This window comes from Mustela putorius, unplaced genomic scaffold, assembly GCF_011764305.1.
Source record: "Mustela putorius furo isolate JIRA1106 unplaced genomic scaffold, ASM1176430v1.1 tig00003976_pilon_pilon_pilon, whole genome shotgun sequence".
Lineage (NCBI taxonomy): Eukaryota > Metazoa > Chordata > Mammalia > Carnivora > Mustelidae > Mustela > Mustela putorius.
Genome location: NW_025422118.1, coordinates 7,557,752 through 7,572,222, shown reverse-complemented (window position 1 = coordinate 7,572,222; position 14,471 = coordinate 7,557,752). Strand labels below are relative to the sequence as shown.

At 44.5% G+C, this 14,471-nt stretch overlaps 1 protein-coding gene across 7 annotated transcripts in view; it reads left to right on the top strand.

Moving 5' to 3' along the window:
• Positions 1-327: 327 nt before the first annotated feature.
• UNC5D (unc-5 netrin receptor D) overlaps positions 328-14,471 on the top strand; it is a 538,042-nt gene continuing 523,898 nt past the window's right edge. For all 7 annotated transcript variants that reach the window (XM_004758268.3, XM_004758266.3, XM_013059292.2 and 4 more), the window contains exon 1: positions 328-746. In XM_004758268.3, coding sequence (XP_004758325.1) covers positions 644-746 — 103 coding nt within the window. In that variant the 5' untranslated portion in view covers positions 328-643. The remainder of the gene's footprint in view (positions 747-14,471) is intronic.

Here is a 14,471-nt window from a genome sequence, read left to right as displayed (position 1 = left end):
CTCTTGAGTTGGGCTGCCGTGGTGCTCACATCTTTCCGCGCCGGGTTCGCCTCCAAGAGGCCCGCCGGCGCCCCTTACGTCCGCAGGCGTGCGCTCGCGTCCCCGAGCCGGGCTCCGGACCCGCTGCCTCTCCCCGCGACCGAGGGCCATTTGCGGCGCGTGGAGGAACCCGAGGGCGCGTGCCGCCACCGCGGGGCTCACCTGCGCCTCCCGGCCTCCCGCCCCGCGCGGCCCGCCGCCGCCCCGCCCCGGCCCGGCTCATTGGCTGCCGCTCCGAGGGGAGGAGAAGGGGCGGCCGCGGGGATCTCATAGCGATGCGGACTCGCTCCTCCGCCCGGTAGTCCCGGACCCGGCAGCGGCGGGAGCGCGGCGAGCGGTGCTGCGGGAAGGACGCGCGACTCCGGCAGCGGCCGTGGCGGCGGCGGTCGCCCCGCCGTGGGAGGCTATGGGGGCGCGTGCTGGCTCCCGGTGCCCGGCCAGCGGCGGCTCGGAGCGCCCTGCCCCGGGGCTGTAGGGAGCCGCGGTGGATCAGTCACTCGCCGAAGACCTCCGGGACCCGCTTGTCTCGGTCCTCGGCTCGCCTTGCTTCTCCCGGGCGCCCGGGGCGTGGAAGAGGAGCCGGACTCCGAGCACGGCGAGGACCATGGGGAGAGCGGCCGCCGCAGGAGGAGGTGCTGGAGGGGCGCGCCGGTGGCTCCCGTGGCTGGGGCTCTGCTTCTGGGCGGCGGGGGCTGCGGCTGCCCGAGGTAAGCGCCGGGCGGAGCGGGCGGCGGGGCCGGGGGAGAGGCGAGGGGACGACGGCGAGACCCAGCGGGACCCGCGCCCATGGCGCTGGCTTCCCAAGTTGCGCGCTGCACCTCTGCGAACACGGACCCCACAGGGTGGGAATCGGGCGGAGGACCTCGGAGGGGACCGCTGCCTCCCACCCCAAGTTTGCGATCAGCCGCAATCCTACAGGTTGCTGTGACCGGGGCCCCTACCCTTGACGCCCACCGCCTGCTCCGTTTTCCGAGCACTCCCCAGTTGCTGCAGACCGGGGTACCCACCTCTTCACTCCAATCTCGCTCTCCCGTGCCCTCTCCACTTGCCTGTAAGACGAGAGACCACGGGTGGGCGCGCACAGTGGTGTCCGAGAGTTCCTGGGAGAGGGGCGGGGTGATGGGAGCCTCTGTAGGGTGGGCTTGAATGGAGAGGGAGCCTTTTCCCTTTGGGGAGCGACACCCAAGCTAACGTCCGCTGAGCTTGGCAACCCACGGGCGACACCAACCCGAGGTCTTAGCACTGGGCTTTCTTTGGAGGAGGCCGCTGTGTGCGGGAGCCCGGGAGAGCTGTGTGCACCCCCCACGATTAGCTGTGCTGGCCATGCGGAGCGGGGATAAGCATTTGGCCGGAGGCCGCTCACCCGGCCGCTACCCGGTGCCGCCTCCAGCTAGGGAGCTAGGGAGCGCAGGGCTCAAACCGCCGCTTCTTGCTGACTTTGAAAGACAAGCCCCGTTTTCCTGGATCCTCCGGACTCCAGTAGAGTGAAATTTTGCAACTGGTTTCACCTCCACTGTGAATGAGAACCGGGAGCATCAAGTTAAAGCTAAATCCCGCCGACTTGTTTTGAAGACGATCAGAAGCGATTTGAGACATATCTTGAGTATTGTGGCTTTACCTTAGAAATAATCCCGAAGCTTCTCCTTCCCGCCCGTCTTTACCTTTCTCCTTCCCTGTGTGCCATCCATTAGGTTTAGAATATGTAATTGCACTGAATGATTTACCTAACGCTTGTCTGGCAAGAGGGAGGAACTGAGCTGACCGCCTCACCTTCTGCTCTCTTGGCTATCCTGAACATAATGAGTAGCCGGGAGACAAGAGGGAGGAAGGGGCTGGCGACAATCATAAAAGAACCAACGTAATCTAATTTTTACAACGGCCAACGGTGTGTTAAAAGCAGTCAGGATGCCTAGAATGAAGAATTTAAAAAAAAAAAAAAAAGGGAAAGAGGTAGATAGAAGCTTTGTTTATGGTCCTGTTCAGTGACAATTTGCATTTCATTGACTGAAAACTTTGTTTTTGTTTTTGTTTTTGGTGGAGCAGGCTTCTTAAAAGGCAGCAAAGGTTTAAAAATGAGCCTCGGTGATTGCACACTCTGGGTTCTGGTGAAGCCTGGTTCTTTCCCTTTGCTGGAAGAATCACAAGCTTCAGCCATTTAATTTACTATGGAGAATGCCTCCTTGCAAAGTCAGCTCTGAGTTGGTTTTAATGCACTGTTCTGGGGAAAAAGCGGGCCTTTTCTTTTCTAAATTTTCTAAGTGTCTGAATTCCCAGTTGCTGTTTGATGTGGAAATACCTAAGAGCACCTGACTCTGAGTACTGACCCCTTGGAATTTGGTTGGTGGAGTTGTATTGAAGCTAGCCCCCAACGAGAGGTGGGGACATGCCAGAAGCCTCTTGGATGGAGTTTTGCTGGCTGTGAAAGTAAGGCTAGCACCTCTTGTCTGCAAGCTGTTCTTTAAAGGTCTTCTAGAAAACATACTGTACACTCTGCAGGCTTATTTACAACAAAATGTCTTGCACAGATCATAGTAATGTTCAAGACACATGGAGTAGAGCAGTAAATCTGCCTAATATTTCCCTTGTAGTATTTTATGTTTTGGGGGGGGGTGGTATGAAGCCCTTTCCTTAGCATCTGTCAGGGATTCTATATGAAATGAGTCGTAAGCCAGCTCTGGAACCTGTGAAGCTGCATGCACCCGGTTTTGGGCAGGTGGGCACCATGGAGTTTTCAGAACAAAGGGTGTGTTTCAGTGATCCTTAAGTTCTGCCCATTCATTAAAAGCAGGATGAGTTGCACTCTTATGGTATGTTTGTTGAGTCGTCTCACCAGACTCTGTGGGGTTAGCCCCAGGTTGTTCTTCTTTATCCAATGAAATAGGTGGGTTTTTTTGGCAAGTCTTTCCATGTTGATTTGAACCAAGGTATTCTGCCCCCTCCCCCCAAACCACAGGGTGTATAGAATTATGCAGTTTGCGTTGATGATCTAAGAATATTTAACAATTCAGTAGCATTTTCTTTATAATGACTTATGCTTTTGTTTGCAAGATGAGTGCACCAACTTTCTTTTATTTTTCCTTTTCTTCTCCATACTTAATGTAAAACCATCTGAAAATCAGAGGGAGGTTTCAGGTGATGGGCTTTAAATGAATATACTGGAAGAGGAAGATGCTTGGGACAAAGGACTGCCCATAGAAACTGGTATGGCCCAAGGAGAAATGTTCTGGTTCCTTCCTTTGCAAACAAGACTTACCTTTTCAGATTTATGTTCCTGACTGCTGGCCTACTGTAAGGAAAGCACTTTGGTACCATGATTACTGTATATCTTAACACTTTCCAACTTAAAAGAAGGTTGTTTAAAAGTTATTCATGACCTGCCAAGTGCTAATTGAATCCACATCGTGTTGTCATGTTGATTTGTTTTTGTTCTTTGAGAAAACGGGAGTAGTGCTGTAGATCTGGTTGTGATTCCCGTATTAGATACTGTACATAAAGATATCCTCATCTAAAGGCAGCGAGTGAGGTAATCTTAAATAGGCTAAACTTCCACACAGTTCACTGCTTTAAAAAATGTCCTGGACAATGACACCTTCCTTATAATCGCTTTAGTAATGCAATAAAGGCAAGAGAGGTACACATTTATTTTCTGGGCATAATAGGGTCAGACCGTTTACACATACTTAAATCCATTTATCTACCTGGTTCATGTGTTTTAAAATCCATAGTCATTTCCTTCTTAATGAACTTTATATACCCCCCATTTCCCCCAACCCCCAATTCCCCTCTCTGGCCTTTCTCATTCTGCTCCTGTTCCTCAAAAAACTCTCCCTCCAGAGTGCTATGAGGAAAGTGCCTTTTCTCCCACTTTCCTCCCAGGAATGTCTTATTCTAACTTTTTGGGTTGTGCTTTTAGCTTGAACAGTCCTACGGCTGCTGGTTTTCCTGCCTGACAAAGTATTCTGCTCAAGAAATGCCTTCAAGCGGGGCAGTTGGGTGGCTCAGGTCTTCCCGTCCTGGGATTGAGCCTCGCATCAGGCTCTCTGCTCAGCGGGAAGCCTGCTCCCCCCCACTCCCACCCCCCACCCCCCCACCCCGCCTCTCTGCCTACTTGTGATCTCTCTCTCTCTCTGTGTCAAACAAACAAATAAATAAAAAGAAATGCCTTCAAGTATTTTAGTTCTTAAGAAGAGATTATTTGTTCTAATCTGGCCCTTAGAAAGAAAGTTGTTCTTTTGCAGGGTCTTACTATGAAAAATAAATGGCTTTCCTCAGTCTTTGACAGGTGTGTGGTTCTGGAAGTGGTGGCCCATAGGGTGGGAAAACCTATGGGGCCGGAATCCTCCTTGAGCTCTCAGAACTGTACAACTGGGTGAGTCACGTAGCCCCAGACCCTGCCTCTTACTAGTTAGGGAAGCACGTTTCTCTCTATCCTGACTTTGTGGTCTGCCTTCACTATGTATAGTACCTAGCTTAAAATGTTGCAACTCTAAAGATTTTCTCAAGGAATTAGTTGTACAGGAGGTAGTGAATATTTGATACCATCTCTTGTGCCTTTTCTTCTTTTTTTAATATGAAGGTTAGAGACCCAGGCTACACACATTCACGTCTAATCCCAAAGACAGGTATATGTACAAAGAAAGTTATATTCTGTAGCATCCTCTTAAAGAAGGTGGTAGTGGAGATACAGGTGTCCCTGTAAAGGACAGACACACACACTGACAAAGTCCTGATGGGGATGCATTTTTTTTTTTAAGATTTTATTTATTTATTTGACAGAGAGATCACAAGTGGGTGGAGAGGTGGGGTGTGGGGGGTTGGTGGGGGGGGAAGCAGGCTCCTTGCTGAACAGAGAGAGCCTGATGCTGGGCTCGATCTTGGGCTTGATCCCAGGACCATGAGATCATGACCTGAGCTGAAAACAGAGGCTTAACCCACTGAACCACCCAGGCGCCCCGCGGATGCCTTTCGATTGCACTTTTGCCATTAATCCTAATCCCATACTCAGGAAAGTGCCAGCCATTGACCAGCCATGTCGTTGTCTTCTCTTCTGTCCTCCTCCCCGTCCTGATGACTTCATGAACTGATGGCATGACCGCATGGCCAGCAGGGACTTGACTGTAGTGAGAACGGCAAACTCTAGGTGAAGACCGCTGAGCAGCTCGCCTCCCTCATTTGCTAAATGGCCGCTTTTGGCATGAGAACTCACCATCCGATTGCTGCCGCTCTTCACTTCATGCCTGTTCCTTAAGAGGAGGCATTTTTGTAGCCTTGAGTGCAAAATAATCATAGCAGTTATTGTATTTAGTGTGTGCCATTGATTATCCTAAATGCTTTACATCTGTCAGCTCATTTAGTCTTTAAAATACCACTATGAGGGGGTGCCTGGGTGGCTCAGTGGTTAAGCCTCTGCCTTCGGCTCAGGTCATGATCCCAGGGTCCTGGGAGGGATCGAGCCCTGCAGCTGGCTCCTTGCTCAGGAGGGACTCTGCTTCCCCCTTCTGTCTCTGCCTGCCTCTCTGCCTATTTGTGATCTCTGTCTGTCAAATAAATAAATAAAAACTTAAAAAAAAATTGCACCCTGAGGTAAGTAGTATTCTTATAATCGAAGAAAAGGAAAGTAAAGAGGGCTGATATAACTTGTGCAAGGTCACAGAGATCTGACAGAGGAGCCTGGATTCGAACTTACACCATCCTGCCCCAGAGCCTACAACAAGGACTGTTTCCTAAACTATGCCAAAAATAAAACGACCCTTATATTTTGGTGACAAAAGGACTAAAATTATTTCTCTATCACTGTGAGAGTTGTAGAGGAATTCAGAGTAGCTTAAATAAATCTATAAATACATTCAGATAAATCTCAGAGATTTGTGTTGTACGAAAACAACCACCCTCTCACCATTCAGCTTAATATACTTTGGGATTGGAACCACACTTAAAATTCTGAACGCCAGCTTCTAATATGATAGCTTGCCTTTTTTTTTTTTTTTCAATTTTGAATTTCAACAGAAAATATTACTCTGATTGAATGCGCCATCCATGGAATGGCAGATCCCAAGAGAGTATTTGTTGCATGTCTTGTATTTTTAGCCTTGTTTGCCGGCGAAATGTGGAGCATGAGATTTGAGAGTAGATTGTTAACACCAGAGGCTGCTGTTTCTGCTGTTTTGGGTACTCCTGCTGCTGCTCTTTCGAGGCAGATGGCTCGATTCATTTATAGAAAATAGATATTCGTTCTATTTTGCATTTCCACTTTGAGAAGAACTTTTAATTGTTTGTGCCACATTGCATCGTATGGCCTTACCGGGCGCACACCCATGCTGTGCGTAGATAATTTTCAGAATTAGGCGGATGTTCACGTATTCCCTTTGGACTGCCTTAGAAATCTGCTGTGAACTCTGCGGTGCTTTTGCAGTATATTCTTCTGAAAGCGGGCGTGCGTGTGCAGGACGGACCGACTTCACTGAACTAGAAATTGGCGGCAGGAGTCCTGGGTTGTGTTTCTGGGGCTTGAGTAGAAACAACACCACCCATGTGATGCTTTTCAGGTATATCAAACCACTCCAGGACTCAGAGCATTTCCTGATGTTGTTACTCACAAGACGAACAAGGCGAGGCCCGAATTCTTCCTCTATGACCAGTTACTTTCTTCATAAATAAGGAAACTGGAAAGCCAAAAGCTGCCTTCCAAGTTTGGTCAACGACAGCTTCACTTAATGCAGATTTTGACTCTCTGTCCCCAAGTTTCTGGTTCATAAGGTGCAGAAGGGCCTTCCTCCCCAGAAAAGAGAGACCTTAGCACGCCAGTATCCCACCCACCCAAGCTAGCATTGTAAGGCTAAGAGAAATCATGGGGGGGGGGGGAGAGCATCACTGCAGCAATGTGAAGCTTGAATAAGAATTTCTCAGATGCTTTGTTGGTATCTAAAATCAAATGTTGTAATTTCTCAAATCGGGTGAGTCCACAGCAAAGTAATCCTGCAGAAATTTCAGAAGGTAGGTGGTTGGCAGGCAAGCCTGGGAAGAAATCTTTCTGCATCCTTCAAAGGCTCAACTCACGCTGGCGTAGCCGTGTTTTGTGTAATATCATTCACAGATTTTGATAACTTACTATAAAAGCAAATTTATTTTCTAAATATTGGATGAGAAATTTGCCTCTGAATATATTTGTGTGCGTGTTGTCGGGAGTAGTGTGAAAGTGATTGGTGGCTTCTGCTAGCCACAGTACTTACTTAGGACTTACCATCTTTGTTTGAATTTAATTTAATAAAATCTACTCGGAGAGGAGGGGAAACCAAATGATCCTGGGTTATGGAAGCTAAGCTGGTAATATCTTTGAAACTCACAAATCAGTGCTTTTCAGATGTTAATGTGCATATGAATCACTGCAGATCTCCTTCAAATGCACCTTCTGATTTACTCAGCCCGCAGAGGGGGCTGAGGTTCTGCATTTCTCACAGGCTTCTAGATGACCCCATCCAGGGACCCCATCCCTCTTTAGTTGTAGGGCCGTATGGGATAGTAATTCAGAGTTTGTATTTTCAATATAGTTTTTCAAGTGTGAGGCAGTAAGGAGTGGAATTCGGTGTAAGTCTATTTTTAAAATGCCAACAGAGGAAGAGGCCAACACAAATGTCAGTTTTAACTCAGACAGACACGCAGCCACTCATAAAACGAACACATTCAGGAGCTCCATTCTGAGATAATATATAGTCCAGCTTCCAGCATTTATAAAGACAGATGCACTATTTGGAAAGTCTTGAAACCTGTTTTGAAGGAATTGAGGATGGATATTTGCATCTAATTTATTGCACATAATAAAGAGGAACCTGAGTCCCCAGGAAGTTGAGCAGTTTGCCCAAAGTCAGATTTTGCGATCACTTCTTCATTCTATCATATCTCTTGACTGTAGGTGCCTGGAAAATGATCTGGAATTTAGGATAATGAGAGAACGAGGGTATAGTTAAGGAAGAGGTAGAGTAAAACCAGTCTGTTCAAAACAAAAACAAAAACGAAACAGAGCACTGTTCACAGAGCGTACTGAGGCTCCCCAGCTAGCTGGGTTGTTGCTCTCAGGGCATTGTGTAGGAGCTGGTGTTTGGGGTCTCTCTCTCTGCTGCAAGGTAGCTCCCTGTACTTGAAGGGCCCATTGTGCTTGCCATTACTCACCCAGCCCCTGGCAGTTGTTGTCCAATAGCCTACACCAACCAATATTTGACTCCGACCTCATTTTGTTAAGGTATGAATACTATTTAGGTGGAAGTTCCTAGAACGTATTCAATATTGTGATAAGATAACTTAGGAAAGTTTAATTGCCAGAGAAAGAATTAAATGACTGTAAGAGAATATATATATATATATATATATATATTTTTTTTTTTTTTTTTTTTTTTTTTTTCCCCTTGAAGGGTTGGAAAGGCTCTATGCCTAGACAGACTATTCTAGAAAAATGGTTAAGTGTAAGAGTGACACTCTTACGGATGAGTTTTTTGAGTAATCGTTCATTTGCATGGGACTTGACACTTTTAAGGGATGTTCACAAGTGTGATTACTCTGTATTTGCACATCCGCCCTGATCACGAACAGATGATAAAATTAGATTTAGAGATTCTTCAACCAAGGCCAGACAGGGAGCAATAAATAGTACCAGGCCTAGAAGCTGAGTCTCCAAATGGCTTCTGGGCCTTTTGGACTTCTTTACCTTGTAATTCTTTTTTCTTACCGGATGGACTGATCAGACCCGAGCCGGATGATACAGCATTTTGCTGTCATTACACTTGAGACAGGGCCGTGGATGGTGGATGCGTGAACATGTGTGAAATACATGAATAAAAATTTTGGTTGAGGGGGAAAAAAAAACGGTAACCTGTATTGCTTTTCCGTCTATTGGTATTACACTTCTCATGGTTATAAACAGAGGTGGCCCTGCCTAGGAATTGTGTCAGAAGTGATTGGAGGGAAGTAAAATTGTGACTGTATCACTATGACGTGCTATGGAGTAGGTTGTATGTCAGATATTCTGAGACACTTGCCAGGCAATAAGATGTACTTAATCAAAGGAATGAAAGTGTTCATTAAAGTAGGTAAAAATCACAAATTAGTCCTCTGGTTTTATTTTTGAAGATGCCATTATAAGCCAGACATTTTAGAAATAGAACACAAGCCCCTCCATCTGCATGGCTTTCTAAATACCTTATCTTTATTATTAATTTTGAGTGTATGTGCTTCATTTTTTTGTTCTGCATATACTTTTAAAGCAAGATTAAAGTCTTTCAATTTGCATTTGAAGGTAGTGCCATGGCACAAGGCAGTTGGACTTCCAGTAATAATTTTCATCAGTGTGTCTTCAAGAATTTTCCAGCCTGTCTTTAAAAAAAGAGATAGGGCCCAAAAATACAGACCACCGAATAAAATTCTTTGCCAGGCAATATAAAATTCTTTGAAAACCTGTTTTCAAAGGGGCTGGAAAAAGTTTAACTTTCCTGCATCTAAATCTACAACCCTTGTATCTACCTTAGTCTTGGGACCAGAAGCTACACTGATTACATCAGATTTCCAAAGTTGTTTTCCTACGGAAAAAAAAAAAAAAAACCAAAAAACCACACAACAAAAACAATCAGGAGGTTCACATGTTTTTGTCGGTGTGAGGTGTGTGGGTGGGATATAAGTGTTCAGAGGTTTGGTTTAAAGAAATGAAGCTGAATAAAAGATTTGTCATTAATTTCTTTGTTTCTTTTTTTAAATTTTACATTAGGGCAAAAATAAAGCAAAAAAAATATATAAAAAAGAAAAGGAAAACTCATACAGCCCATTTAATATTTTTTCAAGTTTAACAGACAGCTTGAGGTGCATTTCGACCTCTGGACTGGTACTGTGGAAAGACAGCTCTACCGTATCACATCCTGCAGCAGAGAAGACCATCACTTACATAGGCAATTATTAATAATTGTCAAGTTGATAAGTGTTTTAATGCATGGGTATCTGCGTATATATTATATATTAGTGGAATGTCATATATCATCCTTATAGCAAACTTAGATCATTAAAGTTCTATGCTGTTAATTTAAATGACATTAATAACACTTTTATGTGAGATGTCGATTTAATTTTGACTTCTGAGTCAGCTTCTTAATTTAGGTACTCCCATTCTCTCTTTCTCCATGGTATCTCTCATCTAACCCCACATCTTTGTATTTTTAAACTTTTAAAAATTTATTTATTTGTTGAATTTTTTAAAAGAGATTTTATTTATTTATTTATTTGACAGACCGAGATCACAAGTAGGCAGAGAGAGGCAGGCAGAGAGAGAGGAAGGGAAGCAGGCTCCCTGCTGAGCAGAGAGCCCAATGTGATGCGGGGCTCGATCCCAGGACCCTGGGATCATGACCTGAGCCAAAAGCAGAGGCTTTAACTCACTGAGCCACCCAGGCGCCCTGTCTGTATTTTTTTTAAAGATTATTTGAGAGAGAGAGAGTGAGAGAGTGTGCATGCGCGGATGTGAGCACGGGAGTGGGGGGCAGGGAGAGAATCACAAGCCGACACGGAGCCTGATGTGGGGCCCAATCTCATGACCCTGAGCTGAAACCCTGATGCTTCACCAGCTGTGCCACCCGGGCCCCCTGTCTGTTTCTTCCTCAAGTCACTTGCTTCTCCTTTAAGCAGTGTGATGAGCCTCAGAAGCGCGTGATCACGTGTCCTTGAACATGTTGCTTCGTTCTCTGTTTTTTTTTTTTTTTATTTCTTCTGTGAGAAAAAATGACTAAATCACCTTTAAAGTGCCTGTGTGCTCTTAACATTCTATGGCGCTCTCCATTGTTTTCAGTCCCTTTCATTCACAGTGTTTTTTATCATTCTAGGAAGCATTTCTTGGCATTTTAAATATGCAACAAAACCTTCAATAAAAAATGCTGTGGAAGTAGAATTTTCAGGACAAGTTAGTGGGACTTCAGGAAGGATGGTGGTAAGCCTTGACTTAGCCATTTTGAGGAATGTACCAATACCATAAAACATTTAATTCCAGGTATCAGTTTCTCTTCAATCAGTAGTTGTAAACTAAAGCCTACATGAGCAGTTCTAGCAACCGAGGTGGGTTTGCATGGAAAATGGCCGAAAGGGTTAGGACCCCCCTCAACCCCACGGTGGCTCATTTTTGCTCAGTGGGGGGCAGGTACTTACAGTTGCTAGAGTGACTGATTTTTTTCTTTCCAATAGAAACGAGATTTATGAAATTTTAGGTTTCCAGGTTCCAAGTCTTCTCACATTATTTTAATAAAACACCTTTGATAAACAAAACTCACTATGTAGAACACTCAGTCTTCTGGTTTGTCTCAGTGACCTTGGTGTATTTTGTGAAGACATTGAAGGGATCCAGGAGACAATCTCTTCTCACATTCAGTACTCCTCTTTCTTTGAGCTGCGCTTCTAAAATGTCGTCTAGCTTTGTGGAAGGGCACTGCCTCAAAGCAGAAGACAGAAAGCATTTTTGTGACCATCCGTTTTACGTTTGATAAACATTAATTTGATCACCCAGTTTCTATGTACTTCTGTTTCCCACTTGTAGAGGAAAATCATAAAATTATATCCCTAAATAAAACCCTAAAATTTCTAGGCCAAAGCCCAGATTTTTACAAGAACAACCAAAGTCTAGAGAAGCAAAGTAGCTTTCTTGACTTTTATAGGTCTTCTCATTGGTGCTTGCCTGTGAGTCCAGTTCTTCACTTTCTCAATGTCATTCTTCCCTCTTTTCCTTTCCGGGGCTATAATAACAAAAGTGATCAATAGAGGCACAGAAGAATTCAAAAGAAATGATACCAGAAGACTAAAGACTATTGATCATTTTCCCTCTGTGTTAAAAGATGTCTTCCTTTTATTTAAAATGTTTGTATTTTTCTAAACACCTTTGAAATAATATAGATTTCTCTTCTTGGCTTAGTTCTTAGAGAACGTTAAGGTTTTGATTTGAGGGGCTCAGGTTAGTTCAGTGTAGCAGAGCTAATTAATATCATACAAAGGATTTACATTATGGGTTTGTTCCATGTTAGGAGGAAATTTGGGGTGACCTTAAGCTTTTGTCTCAATTACTCCTGCATCCTTGGAAATAAATGTGTTTAGTATGAACAAATACCAGTATCGAGGATCTGCTACAATCACTAGTATGTCCTAAGTACTTTCTAAATGTCATTCCTTTAAAAATCTGTACACAGGAAAGAATATTATAGTAACTACATTTCTACTAATTGTGATATTGGTGCCGTGAGTTACGCTTTACACAAAGGATATGGTTTTGGAAGGGCATTTGCCGCACAGCTACAAATTCTTATCTGGGTAAATAAATCACTTCCAATTTCCAGTTTTCCGTGTGTAAAGCTAGGTCTTGAGGTGTGGTGAGAAAGTAACCTTTTCCAGTTTGAATGGTCCGCTGGGCCTGTTATGAGTTGGTGGTATTCAGGTAGATGTCAAGGTTGGACACTTAGGACACGGGGTGGGGCAGATTTCAAATGAGCATCAACATTTGACTTGTGGTTCTTCTAAGAGAGCTTTTGATGTTGACAGCCTCGTGCTTCTGATGCCCACAAAAGGCTATAAATCTGCATTCAAAGAGAACTACTGGATATAAATTTAAAGGCTTCAGTTGCCCCTTCTCCTGGAGTCCCTATTTTTCCTCATTTTCAAGTGAATTTTGCCCGTCTGAAGGCTGGGATAACTTACACAATGCCATCCCTGTGGTTGAAGCTGGAATCTTGGGTGACCGGATCATGGCGATGCTTCACATCCCAGCCACCTTGCTGGGCAAGTGTGAAACACACGGGGTTTAGTAAACTTCCGATTCTTGGAGGTTAGGTGTGGAGTATTCAGGTTTTGTTATTTTATTTATTTTATTTCCTTTTTTTTTAAGCAATTACCAGTGAGGGCTTTTGCTGCTGGAAATGGTGGTCAGGTTTTAGACCAGCAAATCCCTGGTCCTCACCCAACGTTGTTTTTTTTTCAAACCCAGCAGAAAGGCAGACTTCTGTAGTGTTGTCAGCCCAGATGGGGGAGAAAAATCTTACGCAGGTATTTTGAAGGTGTGTGGGCATATTAACCTTTTTTTTGTTTGTTTTAGCTTCAAACTGATGTTTAACAGTTTAAAGTATGTTTAAACAGTTTTATCGAGACACAGTAGATAGAAAGATGATCACCAAGTTGTTTATGTAGCCCTGGTTTATAGAAGTCCACATGGGTGTGATTTCAACCATGAAGACAGTATCTCTCTGACAATCTCAGTCTGCGGGGACCTCTAACTCAGAGCAGTCGAGTTGGAATCTCCTGGGGGATGACCCACTCATATGTTTTTAAGCTTCCCAGGTGACTCTCAGTTTGGGAAGGCAGGATTGAGAGCCACTGATTTCATGGGTGCATTGATTATGTACAAATACAGACTCTGATCTTGTTTTGAAATTTGGAGAATTGACTTGGAAATCACTGTCCTAGGGGATGGAAGGGGACCATACGCCATTTGCCTCCCCTTCTGTGTTAGGTGTTGTCTTTCCATGATGCTCCCCAGATGACTTGGATGAATGAAGCTGGATGCTGGCGCAACACCTTTCAGCCTCTGGGAGCCCGACTTCTGCTAGGAGGGGACAACTGGGGTATTACTAAAAGGGATGACATTATTTGAGAGGAATTAGGTATTAAGAATCGAGGTTTGGAGGTTCTACCAATTTTCCCTTCTGGACAAAAGCAAAGGGCCCACAGATAGAGATTCCTATCCCCTTGAAATGTTACCGAACATCTTCTAGGCCCATGATGTAACGGATAAGTGGTCCTATTTATGAACGGATTAATATCTTTTTACTAGTCTTGGTGTCTGAAGGATATAGGCAGTGTAGCTCCTTCTGCAGTGTTGGGCAACAGGCAGCACCACTGTTGTTGACGCAGAAATAAGTGGGGACGCCATTCCCATTCCAGGCATCTTGGTGTAGGAACTCTTCTGAACACGGATATTTCTAATAATACTGCCCTGTTCACAACTGCCAGTGGTTCCTTATTGGTCTGTGAATTCAAATACAAACTGTAAGACATTTTATATGAGTGATTTAAAAAAAATCAAATTAAACTGGGTATTTGTCCACGTAGCACCACACGTAAGAAGCAGGGCACGGTTGACATGTTAACTGTCAACATGTGTGTTTCTTCCATAATGCACCGCTCGGGTTCTTCTGCCCAAGCAATGCTCAACCTCTCCTTGTCTCTAAAACAACAACAACAACAACAAAAAAAAAACAGCTTCAACAAATATGTATGTACTTTGACACAGACACAGTTTACTTCTGTTTCTTCTTGAGATGTATTTAAATTAGAGTCTACATATTTCTCAGCAGTCGTTTGTCACAAGATTGTGTTTCATCTCTGTTATTACGCATACCGTTGGTTCACTTCCCTCAGATACAATATTC